Source organism: Hemitrygon akajei, chromosome 10 (genome assembly GCF_048418815.1).
Source record: "Hemitrygon akajei chromosome 10, sHemAka1.3, whole genome shotgun sequence".
Classification (NCBI taxonomy): Eukaryota; Metazoa; Chordata; class Chondrichthyes; order Myliobatiformes; family Dasyatidae; genus Hemitrygon; species Hemitrygon akajei.
Window position 1 is genome coordinate 58,197,762 of NC_133133.1, and position 21,347 is coordinate 58,219,108.

A 21,347-nucleotide genomic window follows, 5' to 3' on the forward strand; every position below is an offset into this window, starting at 1 on the left:
TGAGTATCTGACCAAAAGGCTGTCTGGTTACAGAGGGTATTTTCTTCAATTCCCCCTCCCTGGTTTGGAATGCTTTTCTCATCTACTAGGCTTGAAACACTTCAACACAATAATGATTTGGAAATATAAAATGTAAGGACTCCAGCTATTATGAAGTTACTGCTGCAAAAATGCACCATCTTTACACTTGGTGTTTAATTGAAAATATTGGGAATGCAGTTGACAATTTGTGAGTGCCATTCTTTAAATGTTGGGACTTTTCCAGGGACTTTTGTTGTTACATCATAGTTAAAGAGATGTAGTGGAATGAAGCAAGGGAACAGGGCCAATGGCTCATGGAGTCTGTGCTAACCTTCAAAGACACACTTACAATAATCTTCCACTACCCCATTTTTCTCTCGCACCCTAATCAATGTTTCTCTTTCCCACCCCCTGCACCCCTCCTCCTTCCCCACTCACAAGTTTCTACCACTCACCTGCTGGCAATTACCAGTTGCCCATTATGCCTTTACGATGTGGGAGAAAACTGGAGCTCCTCTTGGAGATCCATGCAGTCACAGGAAGAAGGTGACAACTCTACGCTGACGACACCGGAGGTCAGGATTGAACCCAAATTGTCAGAGATGTGAGGCATTGGCACTGTGCTAAAGATATTGCATTATCTTACAAATACACACCTTTTAGTGTCCTTCAGCACAGTGTTTTTGAATATATTATGATTTACAAACAAATATCACATTAGAATTATAACAGTAAATTACTACATAGTAATTGTTTGTTGATTCTCAGCTATGTGCTTTAGAAAGCTAGTCACTTGTTTACACTGTGCATCTGTATTTTCTTTTAAAAGTTTAATTCAAACAAAAAAATGGTTAAGTAGACTAAGGTGGAAAGAAATAAATTGGCTATTTAGTAGCATATGGATGATCAAATCCAAAAATAACTGACAAATTTTGAATATTTAACAGAATTAATTCCACAATATTGAGTAATTGAATATAAATATCAGAGCAGGTGAAAAGATAGGGTTACCAAGACAGTTCCTGAGATATCAGGGAAGCCCTTGATTTAAAAAAAATTATTTTGTTTTTTAAAGAGGCTTTATCATCTAACTTGTGCTTTCCCAAATGACATCAGCACCAAAATGCCACAGAGGTGAGGGAGTACGGGGAGGAGAGGAGTGTAGGAAAAGGGGTGGAGAGGGAGAGAGGCAATGGAATAGTTGGGCCCCATTGTAGAACTAGAGTCACTCCTATCAATTCATTGGAACGCCGTGCTACCTGACAGAGATGAAGGAAAGAATGAAGTGGGGTAATGGCACACAGTTCTCCAGCTGAAGGTGCTACTCTACATCCATGGCAAGCCATGGACAGGAGCATTCAGGACTTGTGCCACGGTACCACCAGTTCATTCAGGGCAGTGATACTGGACCGTGGTTTAAGGCACCTCTGACCTGACAATCTCAATGCACAGAAAATGCAGGAGATGCTCAGCAGACTGGGCAGTCTCTGTGCAGAGAGACAGAGTTAACGCTTCATATTGATGATTTTTTTTATCAGAATGCAAGTGCACAGATGATTTGATCCGGGTTCATCACTGCTTGCAGTGAAAATTTTATTATTGTAGAACAGCCAGACATGGAGAAATTTATAAAGAAAAATGTAATGCCCAAGTTGGGAAATGTTAAATCATGCTCCATTCACTACTTTCAGCATGATGAAATGTGTATTAATTATGACTGCTTTATGCCTCAAGTGCATGGCACTACCAAGTGTGTGAAGTCGAATATCTACAGCTGGATGAAATACAACAAGTAGCTCCTGCTCCAATTTCCCAATAGACTTAAGTTCAGCAAGAAATGAAGGCAAGTACCTGGAAACCTGCTCAAAACACTTGGCATTTGCATTGAAACAACGAGCTTCAATAGGTTCTGTGTCACGACAAATGTTTCACTGTCTCATGAAGGACAGATCCTAGGAGTGCTAAACCTTTTTCCAGTTCATATAAGAAGTACAATGCATAATTTAATACTGTATTTTAATTGAACACTTTGTTCTCTTTTGATGACCTGTCATGATTTTTAATCTGAAAACAGAATGGACTGTGGTCCCTGACCATTTTCTCAAGTTGTGTCAAAATTCTTGTATTGTGAGTTGGTGAATTGATTGAAGTACATCTGTGATATTGTTTATATTATATTATATTATATTTATATTATCTAACTGACCTGATATTGTTTGTCACACTCTATAGTGATTCCTTGCAACATGATCCAATGCAACTCAATGATCATTGACATTCTGAGACCATTTAACTGTACCTTCAGTATGTCTTTTCTCGAGTTGAGGTATACTTGAGTATTTTGTTATGAAGAGGGTGTATGTACTTTCAGGTTTGCTTCAAACAGACTTTCGGAGGAAACAAATTCCAGTTACTCAGTCTTGCCTAAGAAATCGCAGTTGTACAGTGCTCTGCAAAAGTCATAGGCACAGATATATAGCGAGAGTGCCGAAGAATTTTAACAGTACTGTATTTGTTGATGTGGAGCAGAGAGTGAGTTTGTAAATGTGGCAGGTGCAATGAATGTTGAGATTGGCAAGGGGGGAGTGCTGTGGGAGTGATGTGGATTCATGGCAGAGAAGGAATGACAGGGGCAAGTGCAAGGGTCACTTGATTCCAAACAATTGGGTTATTGATCATTACAGAATGTCTCTCTGGTGCTGCTTGTTCCCTCCCCTCTCCCAATTATGAATACCCTCTCACTTCCCCCTTCCCTCTCTCAGTCCACAGTAGAGACCCATATCAGAATCAGGTTTATCATCATTCACATATGTCATGAAATTTGTTTATTTTTTGTAGCAGTAGTACAGTGGAAATCATAGAATTACTACAACTGTGCAAAAATCTTAGGCACCCAAGCTATATATATTATTGTGTGTGTGTGTAAGTGTAAGTATAATATCGGAGACTTTTGCACAGTGACTTAGGGGCACCACCAGTGATATTCTTTAGACTGGATACCAGCTTGGCAGGTCACATTATTTTCACTCAGATAATATCAAATCAAGTGAAGTTTATTGTCATTTAAATATATGCATGTATATAATGTGTATAACCAAATAGTGTACTGTATATAGAAACGAGACGTTTCTCTGAACCAGGCTGTGAAGCATGGCAGTATACATGACACCCGATAACTTATGAAGGTAAGGATAAAATCTACAGATGAATTACACATAAAGAACAAACTGAAGTGCATTAGTATTAAATATTGTAAGTACGAACAGATTAACCAGTGACAGTTCGAATATGATGTGGCAGGGAGTTCAGAAGCCTAACGGCCTGTGGGAAGGAACTGTTTCTCATCCTGACCGTTCTTGTTTTTATGCATCGTAGTCTCCTGTCTGATGGTAGAAAGTCAAAGAGGACGTTGGATTGATGGGTTGGATCCTGAATAATACTCAGGGCCCTGTGTACGCAGCACTCCTGATAAATGTCCCTGATGATGATAGGGAAACCCTCATGATCCTCTCAGCTGTTCTCTCAGTCCTTCATAGGGACGTCTGGTCCGATGCTCGACCGCTCCCGTACCAGATGGAGATGCAACTTGTCAGGAAGCTCTCAATAGTGCTCCTATAAAACACAGTTAGGATAGTTAACACAGAGATTACTGCCGTCTTTGATTATCAGGAAAATTATTTAAATCATGTCTTAGGAGAAAGAGTGAATGGAAGTGTCAGAGAAATGCACTTGTAATTGGGGTTCTGTTTTGGAGTCCACTACTTTAGAAATAATGTGCAGAATGTTCAAAGACTTCGAGTTTGACTTATAATCTAACTTTTGAATAATACGCCCAGTTTTTCTGCATGTAAATGCTTGCCTCTCAATTTAAAATCGGCTGCTATAATGTTTGCTTTGGTGTCATAGATAGCAGATTTACTTGTTAACTTACAAGTGGATATGCCTTTTTTATCATTTGAATCAAGAGTCTGAATCAGGTTTACAATAACTATTATATGACAGGAAATTCCCCTTGCTTAGAGCAGGGGTCACCAACCTGTTTTGCACCGCGGACCGGTTTAATATTGACAATATTCTTGCGGACCAGCCGACGGGGTGGGGTGGCGGGGGGAGTTAATCACGACTGGAATATAGGACCTATATTATAGGTGATAAGTCAACTATAAGTCACTTATAAATGGCTAACACACTCAATTTCGTTTCTAAATGGGTTTATCTAACAAATTTAATATTAAACACACAGCCCATATTTTCCTCACATGAATATAGTGATAAGTCAATTATAACTCACTTATAAGTAAATAGCAACATAACATTTTAAGTGACGTCTAGATCTTTTTCCTTGTATAAAATCATTGCAACACACCATTGAGAGGACAAGGTAAGGGCTGAAGGTCCCCGTACCGGGGCCGCGGCGGTTACAGTCCAGAGAGAGCGACTGACCGAGCGAGGAGTGTGACAGGGTGTGTACCCACCTCCCTTGTAGGTAGATAGGATCTATCAGCCAACAAAAGTTTGGCTTGAGGGATGACTTTCAGTAGATCACAGCGAAATAGCTGCTCTGCTATTATGAAACCCTGAGCCCGAATTAGGTCGTCTGCAAATATTTTAGCACCAGGTTCCCCACGTACATTCGGTGTGCTAGACAGGTTTAGAGGCAGCACCCATCTGTCCGCGCTCCAGGCCAGTAGCAACGGTATTTCTCACTGGCCGTGCAAGGCGGCCGGTTACCCGAGGCCAACCAGTGATCCCTGGCACTAGGGTATCATTGCATTTAGGCGACTGATGACCTCGAGTGGGTAATGACTTTGCGTGCGCAATGACGTCACCTGCGTTAAAATTCAACAGTGAGCATGACAGGGAATGAGGAAAGGTGCAGCTGACTCATATTGTTTCATATCGCCAAATCATATTGTTTCCTCGCAGCCCCGGTAGCACATGCTTTGCGGCCCGGTGGTTGGGGACCACTGGTTTAGAGGCAGCGGTATAGTGTAAAGACATAAAACTATACTAAATAGAATCTTTAATTTAAAAAAAGGAATAATGAGGTAGTGTTCATTGGTTCATCAACTGCCCAGAAATCTGTTGCTGGAGGGGAAAACTGTGTTCTTGAGTTATTGAGTGTAGGTCTTCAGACTCTTGTACCTCTCCCTGGAAATAGTAATGAGAATAGGGTATGTCCTGAATGGTGAGGGCCCTTAACAATAGATGCCAACCTCTAGAGGCCTTTGGTGGTGGAGAGGGTTGCCGTGATGGAGCTGACTGCATCTACTACCCATGCAACCTCCTGCGATTCTGTGCATTGGAGCCTTCATATCAGGGTGTGTGCAGCCAGGCAGTTACCACCATTAATTTGCAGAAATTTGACAGAATCTTAGCTGACATCTCCTCCAACTGCAGCGGTGTTTTGCACAGGCACTGTGTTTTCCATTTTATATCCTGATGATTCCCTTTGAAGCGATGACACGTTATCTTTGTTCACTAGGTCTAACTGCAGCAGCCATGGCTGAAGCGATGAAGTTACAAAAACTGAAACTTGCCACAATGAATAATCTTCATGGGAACGGCAGTCAAAATGGTGCAGAGTCAGAGAATGAAGAACAGAATTCCAGCACAGGTGAGTTACCAGCCTGTAAGTACAAACTACTCGAAAAGATACAGATCATCTTGAAATAGTTTGTTATGGTTAGTTTTCTGCAGATATTTTACACAATTACAACAGTATTACTTTACTTAACAATTGCTATCACATTTTTTCCTCAAAAGTTTGTATAACTTTGCAAAATGCACACTCAAAGTTTGTGGCCTGGGATCTGCTGGGCAGTAATAGTGAGTTCATGATAATCAATGTAAATAATAAGAATGAAAGACTTGATTGGTTTGTGGCAAAGAACCAGAACAGCGGCAGTCAAGAATTGTCACCATTGTTGGCGATTTGCACTGCTTCACTCTCAGCCCTACAGAAGTGGGAGTCCATCATTAAACCCGTTTCTCAGGTTATTCTGCTTGTGTTAATCATGGTGCAAAGAAAACATAAATGGAGTATTTTTGAGATCTGACATTTGATCCAAGAGTCCAGAAAGAAAAGTCTCATTCCTGTATGTAGCAAATTATTCTTAGAAGTTAATTAAATTTTAGATCCATTTTCTGTAAATTTACATTTCCCATCTTATTTTCTTTCTCTGGTAGATTGAAGCTCGCCCTTCATTCTCTGCAAATTTCATTAGATAAGGAAGTTAGCTAATATTCTTTCTGAGGTTCAGCAAGGTCCTAAATAGTTTGTTGTCCTCACCCTGTTTTAAACAACTCACACATTCAGCATTTGGTATGCTGGCCCAGAATGATAGGGTACATGAGACCCAAGATGTTTTAAGTTGGTGAAAGTAGAGATTAGTCATTGGTTGTTGTTTGGAAGTCAGTGTGCTGTGGTACAGCAGGAATAAAGGCTGGAAATTATTGTTTGTCGTGTGTGTGCGTGTGTGTATACACACATACATACTGGGGTCGGATAGGTAACTTTGACGATTACTCAAGGTAAGTGAAAAGTGAAGTTGTAGATGGTGTGGGTGGTAATAGAATGACATAGTTCAGCTGAAAAGTTGGGTGGTATGATGGGTGATGGAACTTAATTCAGAGAAGATTGAGGTAATTGAACTTGGATCATCGAATATTGGCTTAGCATGTATGCTAAATGGTATGGACATTTAAAATCACTGAAGTTCAGATGGACCAAGGGCTACAATTTCTTAGCTCCCCGAAAATAGCAATGCAGGTGGAGAGGGTATTAAAGGATAATGTGTAGCTTGCTTTTTTTCATCGGCAGGAGTATCGTGTGATGGAAAGTACTTTGTAAACACACTCCTTACACATGCACATTCACTTGCACGCAAACATTACCTTGTCATTCTGCTGCCTTTGTGCCAAGTGTACACACTTCGATGTCTTCCCCGGTATATTTTTATAGTTAACCCACTGTTTTCGCTCTACATTGCTACATACATTCAGAGTCAGACACCAAAGTTTAGATCAATTCTAAACCTAGCTGATGTGCTCCGATTGGCATTATTGTTCCTTTACTGCCGTGCACGGTGGAATATTCCATTTATTTAGTAATGGGATGTGTAAATGTGGATACTTTAATTAAGATGGATATTTATTTTCTTATATGATTGTAACTACATTATGGAGTGCATCATATTCTAATTCATGTGTAGTCTTAAGTATACGTTGTTGGTGATTAAAGGTGGTATGTCTTAATGCCTAAAAAAAGAGCTCTTTGCCCTCAGTAAGAGAGAGAGATAAGGGCTGCTCGGAGTTCACATTAGACCAGAGTAAGTTTGGAACTATTATTGTGGTTTTTTTTGTAGGTATCATTTTGTCAATATTGGCATTTTTCTTTTCATTATTTTCACTAATTTTATTCAGTTTGATTTCAGATGCATCTAAATAAACACCCTTCACTAAAGTGCTAAGCGACTCCAGCCATTTAATGCTTTGGTCATCACCCCTGTATCCAACATACTGAGTTGTAAGAGCTTGGATGTCATGTTGCAGCTGCGCAAAACATTGGTCAGGGCACTCTTGGAACATTGGTGTGTCACTCTGGTCACCATTGTGTGATAAGGATGTGGTCGCGCTAGAAAGTGCAGAGGAGATTCACCAGGGTCATATCTGGAATGAAGCATTTTCGTTACAATGCAGGACTTTATAAAGGTTTATACAATATGGACAAAGATAGGATAGATATTTAGTCTCTTCCTAAGGACAGGGAAGTCTAAAACTAGAGGATATAGGTTTAAGGTGAGAGGGGACATGTACTTTTTCACACGGAATGTAGTGGTACAGCGGACTCGCTGCTGGAGGAGGTGGTAGAGGCAAGTGAAATCACAGAGTTTGAAGACTTTTGTTTAGGTATACACACAAGTTCGGGGAATGGGCCAAATGCAGGAAAATAGCATTACCATAGATAGGCATTGTGGTCAGCTTGTTTCTAAGCTGTGTGACACAACAATTCTTTAAAAAAAATAATCAGAGCTGAAGTGTGAAGAAAGAGAATTCAGATTGCCCACTTCAGAAAACTCTTTGATATTTAGTGTGTTTATATACTATAAATATTTAGGTGTTTGGTTGCAAAATAATACACCTCATCTAATTTACCAGCTTTAGCTGTAGTGTATCCATGCTAACATTGTAAGTAAACAACAACGAGGAAGTATTATATTAACTCAGTCAATAGACTGCTTTGTTTTTAAGTCTGTGCTTTCACAGTGTGCACATTATTTATAAGAAAATATGTAAAGAATGCTTAGAATGATAATGATTCGTTCAGAATCCTTTGCAATAAACCTGTGGTAATTACCACAAACTGGACTCATACCTCTGGAAATAAAAGTACTGGCAACTCAAATAATCAGCAAGTGGTTCTGCAATTGAAATGAAAATACAGTGGATGTCAGTTAATTGTGACACTGGTTAATCGAGGCAGTCACTTATTTGGTTCAACATTTAAAGAATAAAAACTAATTGACAAAAAATAGCCAAGATTTCTTTTATTTGCTTGGGAAACCATGCTGCTTAATTGGGACAGGAGACTGTCTCCGAACAGTTTTTAACTTGTTAGTCATGTGCAATTGTGTGGCCATTAGACACCACACCATGCTTAGAGCAAACAGTTTTTGTACAGTGTCAGTTGCATACCCTCGTTACGTTTTTTAATAGGCCCAGTCGACGCCAAATTAAAAAGCAGTGATTTTTGACACTGCTTCATACAGGAGGAGATTGAAGGCAGTCCATTATCTACACTAGATGTCTGCGCTGGTTTTGTTCATTTACAGTCAATCAAAAGAACAAGGCCAGTGTACACTGTATGAATTTTTCTGTCGATAACTGTTAGGAACTAATACACAATTTTATATTACTGTAGTACCATTGGTAGTGTTCTCATTTGTTCCGAATTTCATTTAAATGTATAATTTGTTACTCAGTGAAATGGTAGTTTGTCTTTTTCAAACTATTTCCATGAAACTGTAGCTAATTGCGGCAGCTGCTTAATTAGGCCAAAATGATGTGTCCCAACAAATCGGAATCCATTGTATTCCAAAACATTACTTAAAATATTTGCATAGGTTACATTTGTAAAGTTTAAAATAGCAATGTTCTTATATCTATAATAGCATGGTATTTAAGGATTTTGGAAGTTTGCCTTTTGCTGAAAACAAGCTACAGGATTATATTATTGGCACTTAGCTCAAGACTGTTGAACAGAGCAAGGAGCCTGAGAGTGGAGACAATAGGCCCTTGAGAAAATCTGATGTTCAAAAGAAAACAAGAAAGCTGAAAACAAAGTCCATACAGGCTGCAGATTGGAGTAGTAGGAGAGAGTGACAGGATCTCTGGGAATGAACTGAAGCAGTGTAGGCAAAGTAATGATGTGGGAAGTAGATGTTTTAGGGAGCTGGGATTGGATCTGGAGCACCGAATAAAGCACAGGAGGAGTGAAATCAGAACGTGGACAGAGGAAGATGGTGATGGCTACTGAAGAAATTTATATTGAATAAAGGTGATGCTTTATATCAGATTTTCATACAGCTCCTATCAGTGGGAATAATAGTCTTGTGCTGTATCATCAATGGCTGGTATGGAGATGCAACAGCATGTGGTAGTTATCAGTTGATAAGTGACTCATGATGATTATTTTCATGGAAGCAACTCTGTTTGTATTAATGTTGTTAAAATGATACATTTATGTAAACTACTGTGCGGTTATTTGAAAGGCACATTCTAAATAATTGCTATTGATTTAGTGTTTGAACCATGTGTGTGCTCCAATTTGGCAGGACAAAATATCTGCCTTCCATCAGTAATGTGTGGTTCCAGCTTGCGTGCTTTCACTGTATAGTTACAGATTCTAAATCTATCTTTACCTGTAGTCATATTCCAACGTTTTGAAAAATGGAAACAGAATCACATCAGTAATAGTTCTGTCATATTGCCACAGGGAAATGTTTTCACAAACACGCATCTGTAATTGTATTATGCAACAAGAAAATACTACTAGTACTGGAAATCTGAAAGAAATAGAAATGCTGTTAAAGCCTGTTAAAGGAGAAGTAGAATTAATATTCTGAGCCTTTAACCTTTCAAAACTGGAAGGAGTTAGAGAGAAAGCAAGTTTTATGTTGTAGAGAAAAGGAGGGAGAAGAGTCTGTGCTAGGTTAGAAAACAGGAGAGATTGACAAAGATGATGGTGGTGTTACAGAAATGCTAATGTAAAGGGAGATACAAAGTGGAGGAGATGAATAGAACCTTATGTTACCGAAAGAGTGAAGAAAGGTATTACTGAATCCTAGAATTTGGAGATCCATTCTCACTTGCACTATTCAATAATCCTCCTCACTAGCCCATCACAGACCCTGCATTTTGTTCTGTACTCTCTTCCCCACTTTCTCTGCAACTTATTATTAATTTTATCTGTAACATTTCTGAGTACTAAAGAGAGTTGTTGACCAAAAATATTAATTCTGTTTCTCTCTTCACCCACTGTGTTTGTTCAGCATCTTGTGTTATATCTTCACACTTGTACACACCCTCCTTTTCCAGCAATTTATTTAGAATATTCCTTTGCAGTTGAGAAGGGTTTAAGAGGACAAAATGATTTGAATGAATGTGAGTGAGTCAATTGGAAGAGGCTCAAATAATTGTTGAAAATGCTCTCATCTTTCCCATCCCACAAACTGCTGGAACATGGATGTTATATGTATCTTTATGCTCCAGAAATACCTCCTGGGTTATTCTCTGATTGGGACACAGTATGTTTGAAATTCTAGAGACCCAAATGCTTGATTTAGTAACATTAGAATTAATACTTATTTACATACTTCTGATTGGCTTTCCTAGTTACTAAGATTGAATTAAAATTAATATTTAAGTAATATCACATCAATAAACCTTCTTCCAGTTATGTTGGATTAACATTATTTTTCCATCGACCAAATCTACAAGGTCTTCAAATCAACATTACGAATGATGAAATCAAATATTCTTCCTTTTTTTAAAAACTTTTTGGCTTCAAGTAGTGCACAGATTAATGAAATGCAACTTCAAAGCTGACATAAATTCATATAAATAAATGTTCTGAGTACTACTGTTTGGCAAATTACATCATCAGTTCTGGATTATAGTCCTTTGTGAGACAATACAACTCATTGAACGGTCAGTTTAAATAGTCAGGGGATTCAGACTTGAGCAATTTTTACTTTATCTGTCAGTGGGCTTAGCCTTTATTTAATGGTTTCTACATGACTCTGCATCACCATTCCCTCATGACCAACAGGCTGTTACTATTCTGCTGTGCTCCAAATTTGAAATACCATGCTTTATTGTTTTAGTAAATTGCTTTGCGATTTATTGCTGCCTGTGTTTTGTAATCCACGAAAGATTAAGACTGGTGCAAGTTTACACAGAGCTTTTAGCTGATTGATTCTGCCACTTGCTACATAAGCAGAGCTAGATATTTGTGTAAGTTTTACATCTCATTGTCACCTTGCAGCTTCTATACAGGAAGCAAATCGCATTAACAGTCCAAAATTATTTCCTGCAGCACAGAATAGAGGATTTTTGCCATTTGTAGGATGTTCAAAGTAGCTTCGTTATCATTCATTTTATTGTGGAAAAAAAAACTAAAACTTGTAAAGCTTTGAACTTGCAGTAAAAGTATTTTATTATATTTAAAGAGTACATAAATATGAAGTCAAAATATAGAGTTGAATAGATAGGTGAAGAGCATGCCTCCCATTTTTAAAATGCATTAACGTGGTGTGTATACTGATGGTTTGACTTTCTGCTAGTTGGGTAGTATTAACAAGTTAATAGTACCAAATTAATATAAGTTCTCAGGCACTCAAAGGGCACAATCAGTGACTAAGAACGAGCTGTGCGTCAGTCAGATGGTAAATCCACAGCCAGGTTAATCCATTGAGAATGCAGTTACATTGTACGGGGATGAATAAAATCAGTGCTCTGATTGATTGAATAAAGCAGACACAGATCTCATCAGTTCTGGGTAGTAACTTCATGAATTACTAGAACAGGATCCACACATCTGAAGTATAATGTTTAGAGGGCCGTTCCTTTTGAAAATATCTTTTCTGATACAATCTCAATGTTTCCCTTTCTATAAGTTGCTGAATTTGATGAAGAAGTGAAGGAATCTTTAAAGAGACTACTTGTGTTGGTTTGGATTTGACTGCAACATATTCCATCCTCCTTCATCAGGCAACTCAAACATCATTCGGATCTTTTGAGGCACTCACATTTCCAAATTATGTTAATTATTTTGCCTAATCATAAAATAAGGGAATTCACAATCACTTCAGAGAATATATTTTGCAGTCCTAAATTACTTTACTCTTTTCCTGAATGTCTTATTGAGATCATCTTAAGTGTTACATCCTCTCAATTCTGTGGTAATCTAGTCACGCTAGAAGCCTGCAGTGAGCCCTCATAAACCATTTTAAAGAAAGAAGGGAGAGAGAAAACAGGGAATTATAGACCAGTTAGCTTGACATCAGTGGTGGGGAAGATGCTGGAGTCAATTATAAAAGATGAAATAGTAGCACATTTGGATAGCAGTAACAGGATTGGTCCAAGTCAGCATGGATTTACGAAGGGGAAATCATGCTTGACTACTCTTCTGGAATTTTTTGAGGATGTAACTATGAAATTGGACAAGGGAGAGTCAGTGGATGTAGTGTACCTGGACTTTCAGAAAGCCTTTGATAAGGTCCCACATAGGAGATTAGTGGGCAAAGTTAGAGCACATGGTATTGGGGGTAGGGTACTAACATGGTTAGAAAATTGGTTGGCAGACAGGAAACAGAGTAGGGATTAACGGGTCCTTTTCAGAATGGCAGGCAGTGACTAGTGGGGTACCGCAAGGCTCGGTGCTAGGACTGCAGCTATTTACAATATACATTAATGATTTAGATGAAGGGATTAAAAGTAACATTAGCAATTTTGCAGATGACACAAAGCTGGGTGGCAGTGTGAAATATGAGGAGGATGTGAGGAGAATGCAGGGTGACTTGGACAGGTTGGGTGAGTGGGCAGATGCAGTTTAATGTGGATAACTGTGAGGTTATCCACTTTGGTGGCAAGAACAGGAAGGCAGATTACTATCTGAGTGGTGTCAAGTTAGGAAAAGGGGAAGTACAACAAGGCCTAGGTGTCATTGTTCATCAGTCACTGACAGTAAGCATGCAGGTACAGCAGGCAGTGAAGAAAGCTAATGGCCTTCATAACAAGGGGAGTTGAGTATAGGAGCAAAGAGGTCCTTCTGCAATTGTACAGGGCCCTGGTGAGACCACACCTGGAGTATTGTGTTCAGTTTTGGTCTCCAAATTTGAGGAAGGACATTCTTGCTATTGAGGGAGTGCAGTGTAAGTTCACGAGGTTAATTCCTGGGATGGCTGTCAACATATGACTGTCATATGTTGAAAGATTGGAGCGACTGGGCTTGTATACACTGGAATTTAGAAGGATGAGAGGGGATCTGATTGAAACATATATGATTATTAAGGGATTGGACACGCTAGAGGCAGGAAACATGCTCCCGATGTTGGGGGAGTTCAGAACCAGAGACCACAGTTTGAGAATAAGGGGTAGGCCATTTAGAACGGAGTTGAGGAAAAACTTTTTCACCCAGAGAGTTGTGGATCTATGGAATGCTCTGCCTCAGAAGGCAGTAGAGGCCAATTCTCTGGATGCTTTCAAGAAAGAGTTGGATAGATCTCTTAAAGATAGCTGATTCAAGGGATATGAGGAGAAGGCAGTAACGGGGAACTGATTGTGGATGATCAGCCATGATCACATTGAATGGTGGTGCTGGCTCGAAGGACCGAATGGCCTACTCCTGCACCTATTGTCTATAACACTCCCTCAAATGCAAATTATTCCTTGGGTAAGAAGTTCACAGATCTCAAAGTATGGTCTCACCAAATACAACTTAGCAAGTTTAAACACAAAATGCTGGCAGAACTCAGCAGGCCAGACAGCATCTGTGGGAGGAGGTAGTGACGACGTTTCGGGCCAAAACCCTTCATCAGGAGTGAAGTAACATGGGATGGTCGAGGGGAGATAAGAAGTGGTGGGAGGGATAAAGTAGAGAGCTAGGAAGTGATAGGCTGGAGGGAAATGGGCTAGGGGGAAGGTGGAGAATTATGGGAAATACATGAGAAAGAAAGGTAGGGCTGGGGGGAGATTATAGTGAGGGGGGAAAAAAGAGAAAGAGAACCAGACTAAAATAATAGATAGGGATGGGGGTAAGGGGGGGGGTCAGGGGTATCAACAGAAGTCAGTGAGTTGGATGTTCATGCCGGCAGGAAGGAGGCTACCTAGGCGGGAGATAAGGTATTGCTCCATCGACCTGCGTGTGGCCTCATCTTGATGGTAGAGGAGGCCATGGACAGACATGTCGGAGTGGGAGTGGTCTGTGGAATTGAAGTGTGTGGCCACAGGGAGATCCCACCACTGCTGGCGGACCGAGCGCCGGTGTTCGGCGAAACGGTCTCCCAGTCTGCGGCGGGTCTCCCCAATGTATAAATGGCCACATCGGGAGCACCGGATACAGTATATCACCCCAGTAGACTCACAGGTGAAGTGGTGCCTCACCTGAAAGGACTGTCTGGGGCCTGGGATGGTGGTGAGGGAAGAAGTGTGGGGGCAGGTGTAGCATTTCTTCCGTTTGCAGGGACGAGTGCCCGGAGGGATGAACGGACAAGGGAGTCGCGTAGGGAGCGAACCCTGCGGAAAGCCGAGAGTGAGGGGGAGGGGAAGATGTAGTTGGTGGTGGGATCATGTAGGAGGTGGTGGAAGTTATGGAGGATTATACATTGGATCTGTAGGCTGATAGGGTGATAGGTGAGGACCAGGGGGACTCTATCCCTGGTGGGCTGGCGGGGGGATGGGGTGAGGGCAGAGGTGTGTGAAATACGGGAGACGCGATGGAGGGCAGAGTTGATAGTGGACAAAGGGAAGAACCTTTCTTTAAAAAAGGAAGACATCTCCTTTGTCCTAGAATGAAAGGCCTCATCCTGAGAGCAGTTGCTTAGAGCAGTTTTTAAATAGCATCAGTTGCGTGTGTTTGTGTTTTTTTTTAAGTAGTTATTTTTGTCACTGATGGTGAGAAATGAGCAGTAAGACAATTTAGAAATGTTTTGCTCACAGTGGTTTCGAGCATTAAGGTTTATGCCAGAAATAGTTGGGAGTGAAAATAAAATGATTCACTACTTCAGCAAGTTAGGAACTACAAAGAATTTGAAGGTATTGACAATTATCTTGTATGTTACAATGAGAAAAAGATTTGGAGGATGCAGTCATTAAAGGCAGTCCATTACTGCACTAGGTGGCCGCACTGATTTTGTTCATTTACAGTCAGTCGAAAAAACATGCAGCGTATACTGGATCAATTTCTTTGTTGATAACTATTAGGAACTAATACAGTTTTATAGTACCAGAGTAGCATTGGTAGTGTTCTAATTTGTTTTGTATTTCATTTACATACATAACTTCTTACTCAGTTAAGCAGCAGTTTGTCTTTTTTATACCATTTCAATGATTTCCATGAAACTTTGGCTAATTGGGCAGCCACTTAATTTGGTCAAAGTGTATTGGTCCCAATTTGACTCAATTAACCCGAATCCACTGTATTCCATTTGCCTACTTTTTTTATCCATTCACACAACAGGCCTTTATCCTTTTGTAGTTTATTTAAAATCTTATTACAGCTTGTTTTCCCATATAGCTTTGTACAGAAGCTTGATTACAATGCACTCAGTCCCATCACCTAAGTAATTTATATGTGTTGTAATAGTTCAGTCCAAAACAGCAACCCTTACAGTATCACACCATTTACAACCTGTCAACATAAATGTGTCGCAATTGTTCTGACTTTACTTTTTGTCTCAGTGCAGTTAAAAAGAGTAATTCCCCAGACTCAGAATTTTGTTTAATAACCTGATCAGGTTTTTCTTTGAAAATCTATTAATTTCTCCTGTACTTTTTCATTACTGGTGCTAATATATTTAGATTAATCAATGCTACTGGATCATTTGATTACCTCTGTTTCTAAGTATTTGTATTTTGCCTTCTACTGTTAATGCCCTTCTTCCTCATTATAATTTCTTATAAATGGATCTAATTTACTTTGTTAGTTAAATTCTTAAAAGCATTCTTAATACATTTGCAAATAATTTTCCTTTTATTAATCCACATTGACTATGCTAAATAAGGCTTTTTGTCATGCTGCAAATAATAGATCATAATTTTTTTTCTGTAAGTGGCCTATGGTTCCATTTTATTTTATTCTGTTTTCTGAAATGTACTCGACCACAGCTAAATTTGCCAACTTCCAATCTTCCAGGAACATTCCAGAATCTAGGACACACCACAAGATTAAACCAATGCATCCACTGTCAAATCTGTCATCTCCTTAGTATGTAAGAATGTAGAGCATTAGCTCCATGCATTTTATTGGCTTGTAGTCTCATTAATTTCTCCAAGACTGGTTTTTACTAACATGATACCCTCAATGTCACTGGATTATTTAACTGATTCTATTCCAAGACATTTTATTTTGCTTTCTATTATTTTCTTGCCTTCATTGTAATTCTGATTTCTTTTCATTTAATAATTGATAATCTTCTTTCTTTTTAACTAACCTGTAATAGTTTTTACAATAGTTTTACTTTTTATTGTCTTGCTAATTTTTCTCTCATCCTTTATTCCTCTGCAATTATCTCCATCTTCATTTAATAAATTCTGAAAATATTTCAAAGGCCTTTTATTTTTAGGGACTTTTTGTTTATTTTGAATTATATTTTTAATAGTGACAAGTGATCCATTTTCTACTATGTTAGTTCTGGGATATCTATATTTCCTAATGACATAGGAGGGGACTATTTGGCCCCCATCAAGTCTATGCTGGCTTTCTGAACACTTACATTGCCCACTAAATTTCCCTGCAACCTATTCTCCTACCACCAATTCACACCAAATTCTACCATCCTCCCACACCAGGGGCAGTTTGCAATGTCCTTGGAATGTGGAAGGTAACCAGAGCGCTCAGAGGAAATCCATGCATTCATAATGAGAACTGGCAAACTCCAAACAGACAGGACTGGACCCGAATCTCCGGAGTGTGAGGCAGCAGCTTAAGCAATTGCATAACTGAGTTGCTGTCAGTGTTCATTAAGTCAGCTTCTAAATAGATTCCCTCATATCAACAAATAACTTGATATAAAAATTATCTCTCATCCTCCCAAGAACTAGAAATTCTAAACTAATAGCTCAGTAAAGTTTGAAAGTCATGAATTTAACAAAGTCAGAATGTTAATTCATATTGATACAATGCTGGTATGGATATACTAGATTTATTGTTATTACTAAAATAACATGGTTAATAATTATAAAGGACAACAATTTGTTGATTTGAATGTTATCTGTTGAATCCGGATCATAATATGAAAATTATTTTGCTGAGTTGATTATCTGATCTTGCAGTTTATGGAAGTTTGGAAATAAGGACTTCCTACAGAAGTCACTGCATTAAATCTTAGTCTCAGACCATTTCACCTCACATCATCTTCAAAGGCTGTTTGATAAATTTAGATTCTTGCCCTCTGTAAATCCTTCCATGTTCACAAAACAATCTACTAGTACTTTGCACATGACAGTTGGATTTTAAAAATAATATATTTTCTGACTGTCATGCAATATTAAAAATACTATTTATTTTAAAATCCATCTTTTGGGATATAGGTGCAGTCAACATTTACTGGCAATTCATTATTGCCCCTGGGAATGTGGTGGTGAGCTGTTTTCTTCAACTGAAGGTGAAGGCATTCTTGCTTTGGTTGACTCTGGAGCTTGAAGTTGTAGATTCAGTTCTGTTAGCAAACAACATTGTTGGGATAGTGTGTGGCTAGGAGGGAACTTGCAGGTATGATACTCTTGTTTCCATAAAGCTCTTTATGATATTGCAAGATCATGGAATGCAGCAGCAGGTGCTGCCTCTTTGCTCTGATACTTCTACTGATATTTCCAACTTGTACCGTGCTCCAACAACCTTTCTGGTACAGTGAACCTCGTCTTTACAACTAATGGGAAGTGGTGACTGTACTGTTAAGCCAAGAGCAGTCCAAGCTCATCAGCTGAGCTGCAGTGCATGGGTTGCACTTGGATGTGTGCACTATGGAGGCTAAGCTCTGAGCTATCATTTACATGTTCATCGATCATCTTGCTGTGTTTTGTGCAGGAGGAGGGGGGTGGGGGCTAATGTTCTTCTTGTGTTTTGTTGGGGGGGGGGGGTTGATGGTCGTGTTGCCGTGCTTTATTTTTGTGTGGGGGGGGTGGGTTTGCTGTTTCTTTCAGAACTGGCTTCCATGGAATTTCTTGGTTACATGGCTATCTGCAGAAGAAGAATCTCAATGTTGTAGACTGCATACATACTTTGATAATAAATGAACCTTCGAACCTTTGAAGCAAATGTGATAATAAACCTTGCATTCAACATCTGCAGGAGCAAGTTCCTCTCTGAATCTCCTTTGTGTGCACAATATTGCTCTTTGATCATGAAGTCCTGGATAACATGGACTTGGGAGTGAAGAAGAAGCAATTACTGTTTACGCTAAATTTTGATACCATGCAGAAGACTGAAGAGGGTGCATCACTTCGCAGACCACTAAAGTACCCACCCACTCAATCAACCGACTCCTGCCCCATCTGTGGAAGAGTCTGCAGTTCCCACATTGATCTCATTCGTCACCAGAATGGAAGCGGGTCATTCTCAATCCCAAAGGACTACCTTGAAGAAGACGACAAACATAATTCTATCATTTCTTTTAAACATACAGCCACAGTTTATTTCTGCTATTTTGTGTTTATTAACCTCTAAAACCTGATTTTACATTGAACTGTTTCAGCAGCTAATGTTGGGTCCTAAGCTGGTTTCCTCAGCGTCACTGGCCTTGCCTGACAATGCCACCTGTGAGCATGGCACCATTTCATAAGATTTATGAAAAATCCTTCTCCAGTCCTTTACTGTTACAGAGCCATGCAGAATGAACTGGCTTATGTCCCTAAATGCGACCAATGGCAGAAGAGCTGTATGTCCTCTGACTAATCAATCTCCTGCTAAAGTTAAGAGTACTTCACAATATAATCGTCTGGAGAAAACTGAGTGCATAGCTCTGGAAAAGCAGAAAGCCAAGATGAAGGTGAAAAAAAAATACAGTAGCTCCTGATCTACAGGTTTGCTTGCCGGCAGTCAATTGTAATGGAATCTTGTCAAGGAAAATCAAAATCACTGAGGCTTTTGCAGTGAGGTTGGGACTAAAGGTTGACATTTTAAAAGACTTGCATGTATTATTCAACAAACCAGGAACCATGATTGCAGAGCCAGCAAGGAAGGGTGGATGCAGATTAGGATGCCAGTGATAATGCCTGGGTTGCATTTCATAGCAGAACCTTTTAAAATATGCACCTGAAACAAATCACTTACTAGTTTCTGACGTGGCCCGTGTTTTCTTTATTTTAACTGCATAATATTGATACTTTGATTCTTGCGTTAGTTTTAAACTGCTTCCCACACATTATTCTACCAAATACCCAAATTGATGCTGATCACAAAAAAAGAAAGTGATTTCCTTTTAAATAATATCTTTGTTCCAATTAACCTGTATATGTTTAATTCTTTCGTTTGAGCCAGAACTGAATATTTTTACAAAACTGTCAGCTCAGATCATTGGCAAAAATATAGTGTGATTCAAACCACATTTCTAATTTCCTTTCGGACACAGTATACTGTATGCATAAATTATATATAATGTACTCATGAAAAGCATTGTTGCTCCCATACCATGTACCTGTATCACAAAAACAAAAAACAACTTCATTTTGTTTATCCTACATTGGATCCCTCAAAGTAACCTAAAAATAATCCTTAGAGCTCCACTCACTCCAGAAAGAATATTTTATTAAACAGACTTCCTCTTGAAGGCAAAAGGATTTTAAAAATATATAAACAGAATTATAGTAAAGGTTCTACCATTGCATGCTGCAAATATTAGTATACAGGTGTGTGATATGTTGGCTTACCATCACATTAAATATTTGTATGTTGATTATTGCATAGCACAATTTCAAAGTTAAAGAATCAAATTACACGATGATACCACTCAGAATGCAGTAAAGTGGTAAAACAAAAGTAGCCAAGTCCTATTTATTAGTGTTTAAATTAATCTTGTGTATATTCTGTTTGTATTTTATTGATGAGGAATAAATGGGAAAGTATTTACTACACTAATGCACCAAGAACTCATTTATAAAGAGTGTCATCTTATACCAGGTCAAATTTCTGCTGTTCCACATTCAACAGAAACTGTTCCAGTTTTAATATTCTGCCGTTATGGTGCTTTATAACCCAAAGACTTAAGGTAACACAAGATCAAAAAGGAGGTCAAGGAGGAATTGCTGAGATAGCAAGGAAAGAAAACTGTATGCAGGTTCATGGCTGAAGCTCTGTGATTTTAGTCTCCATTTCCACTCTTGCTGATGCAAATGTATTTTGTTTAATGACCCTGAAATCCTGGTTGTAATTAGATGTGGGAATTGTTCATAGCTTACAACAGATGATGCTCTTATAATAAAATGAATGGTGCTAAAATGGGCCCTGTAAACAGGAGTCAGATTTAGATAATCTTATTTTGCTGCCATGGCAACAAACTTAAGAACTGCAATAGAAATAAACATGCAAAGTTTCAGTGCTGAGTTTAAATAAATGGAAGTAAATGTATGAAAACAACTTGATTTTCCATCATCAATGTGACACAAATATTACTTATTGGTTTCCAGCCAAGTCGGCACTTATTGTGTTCATGCCCCTTATTAAAATACTCAAAAGGATTTTGAACTTGCCCCATAAAATCTTCGTAGTAAATCCTATGTGGTATGGTAACACTTAATTTTTCTTGTCATTTTTTTTGATAAGCCATTTTTAAAATCATTTTTAATATTAAAATATTTTGCCCCAATTTTGAATGTATTGAGGGCTATCTTTTAATCCCAACAAAATATTAAAGTAGTTAAGATAATTTCATAATCACACATTCTCAAAACAAGGATCTACGAGGAAAAGCAAAAATCACATTCGCACTATTCGCTGAGCTACAAGATTGACCCAACCAGCACTGTTTTGTTTTAACATTTGTGACACCTTTTTCTAAACCATATGACAGCTCAGAAACAAGTCGTGAACTTGATTCTATTTAGGA

General features: G+C 38.8%; 1 protein-coding gene across 5 annotated transcripts in view; it reads left to right on the top strand.

Annotated features, from left to right (window-relative positions):
• Positions 1-21,347, top strand: part of dacha (dachshund a) — a 376,942-nt gene that overhangs the window by 208,583 nt on the left and 147,012 nt on the right. For 4 of the 5 annotated variants that reach the window (XM_073058389.1, XM_073058390.1, XM_073058391.1 and 1 more), the window contains exon 3: positions 5,507-5,638. The exons of the other annotated variant lie outside the window; for it this stretch is intronic. In XM_073058389.1, the coding sequence (XP_072914490.1) occupies positions 5,507-5,638 (132 nt within the window). The remainder of the gene's footprint in view (positions 1-5,506; positions 5,639-21,347) is intronic. 5 annotated transcript variants of the gene reach the window in all.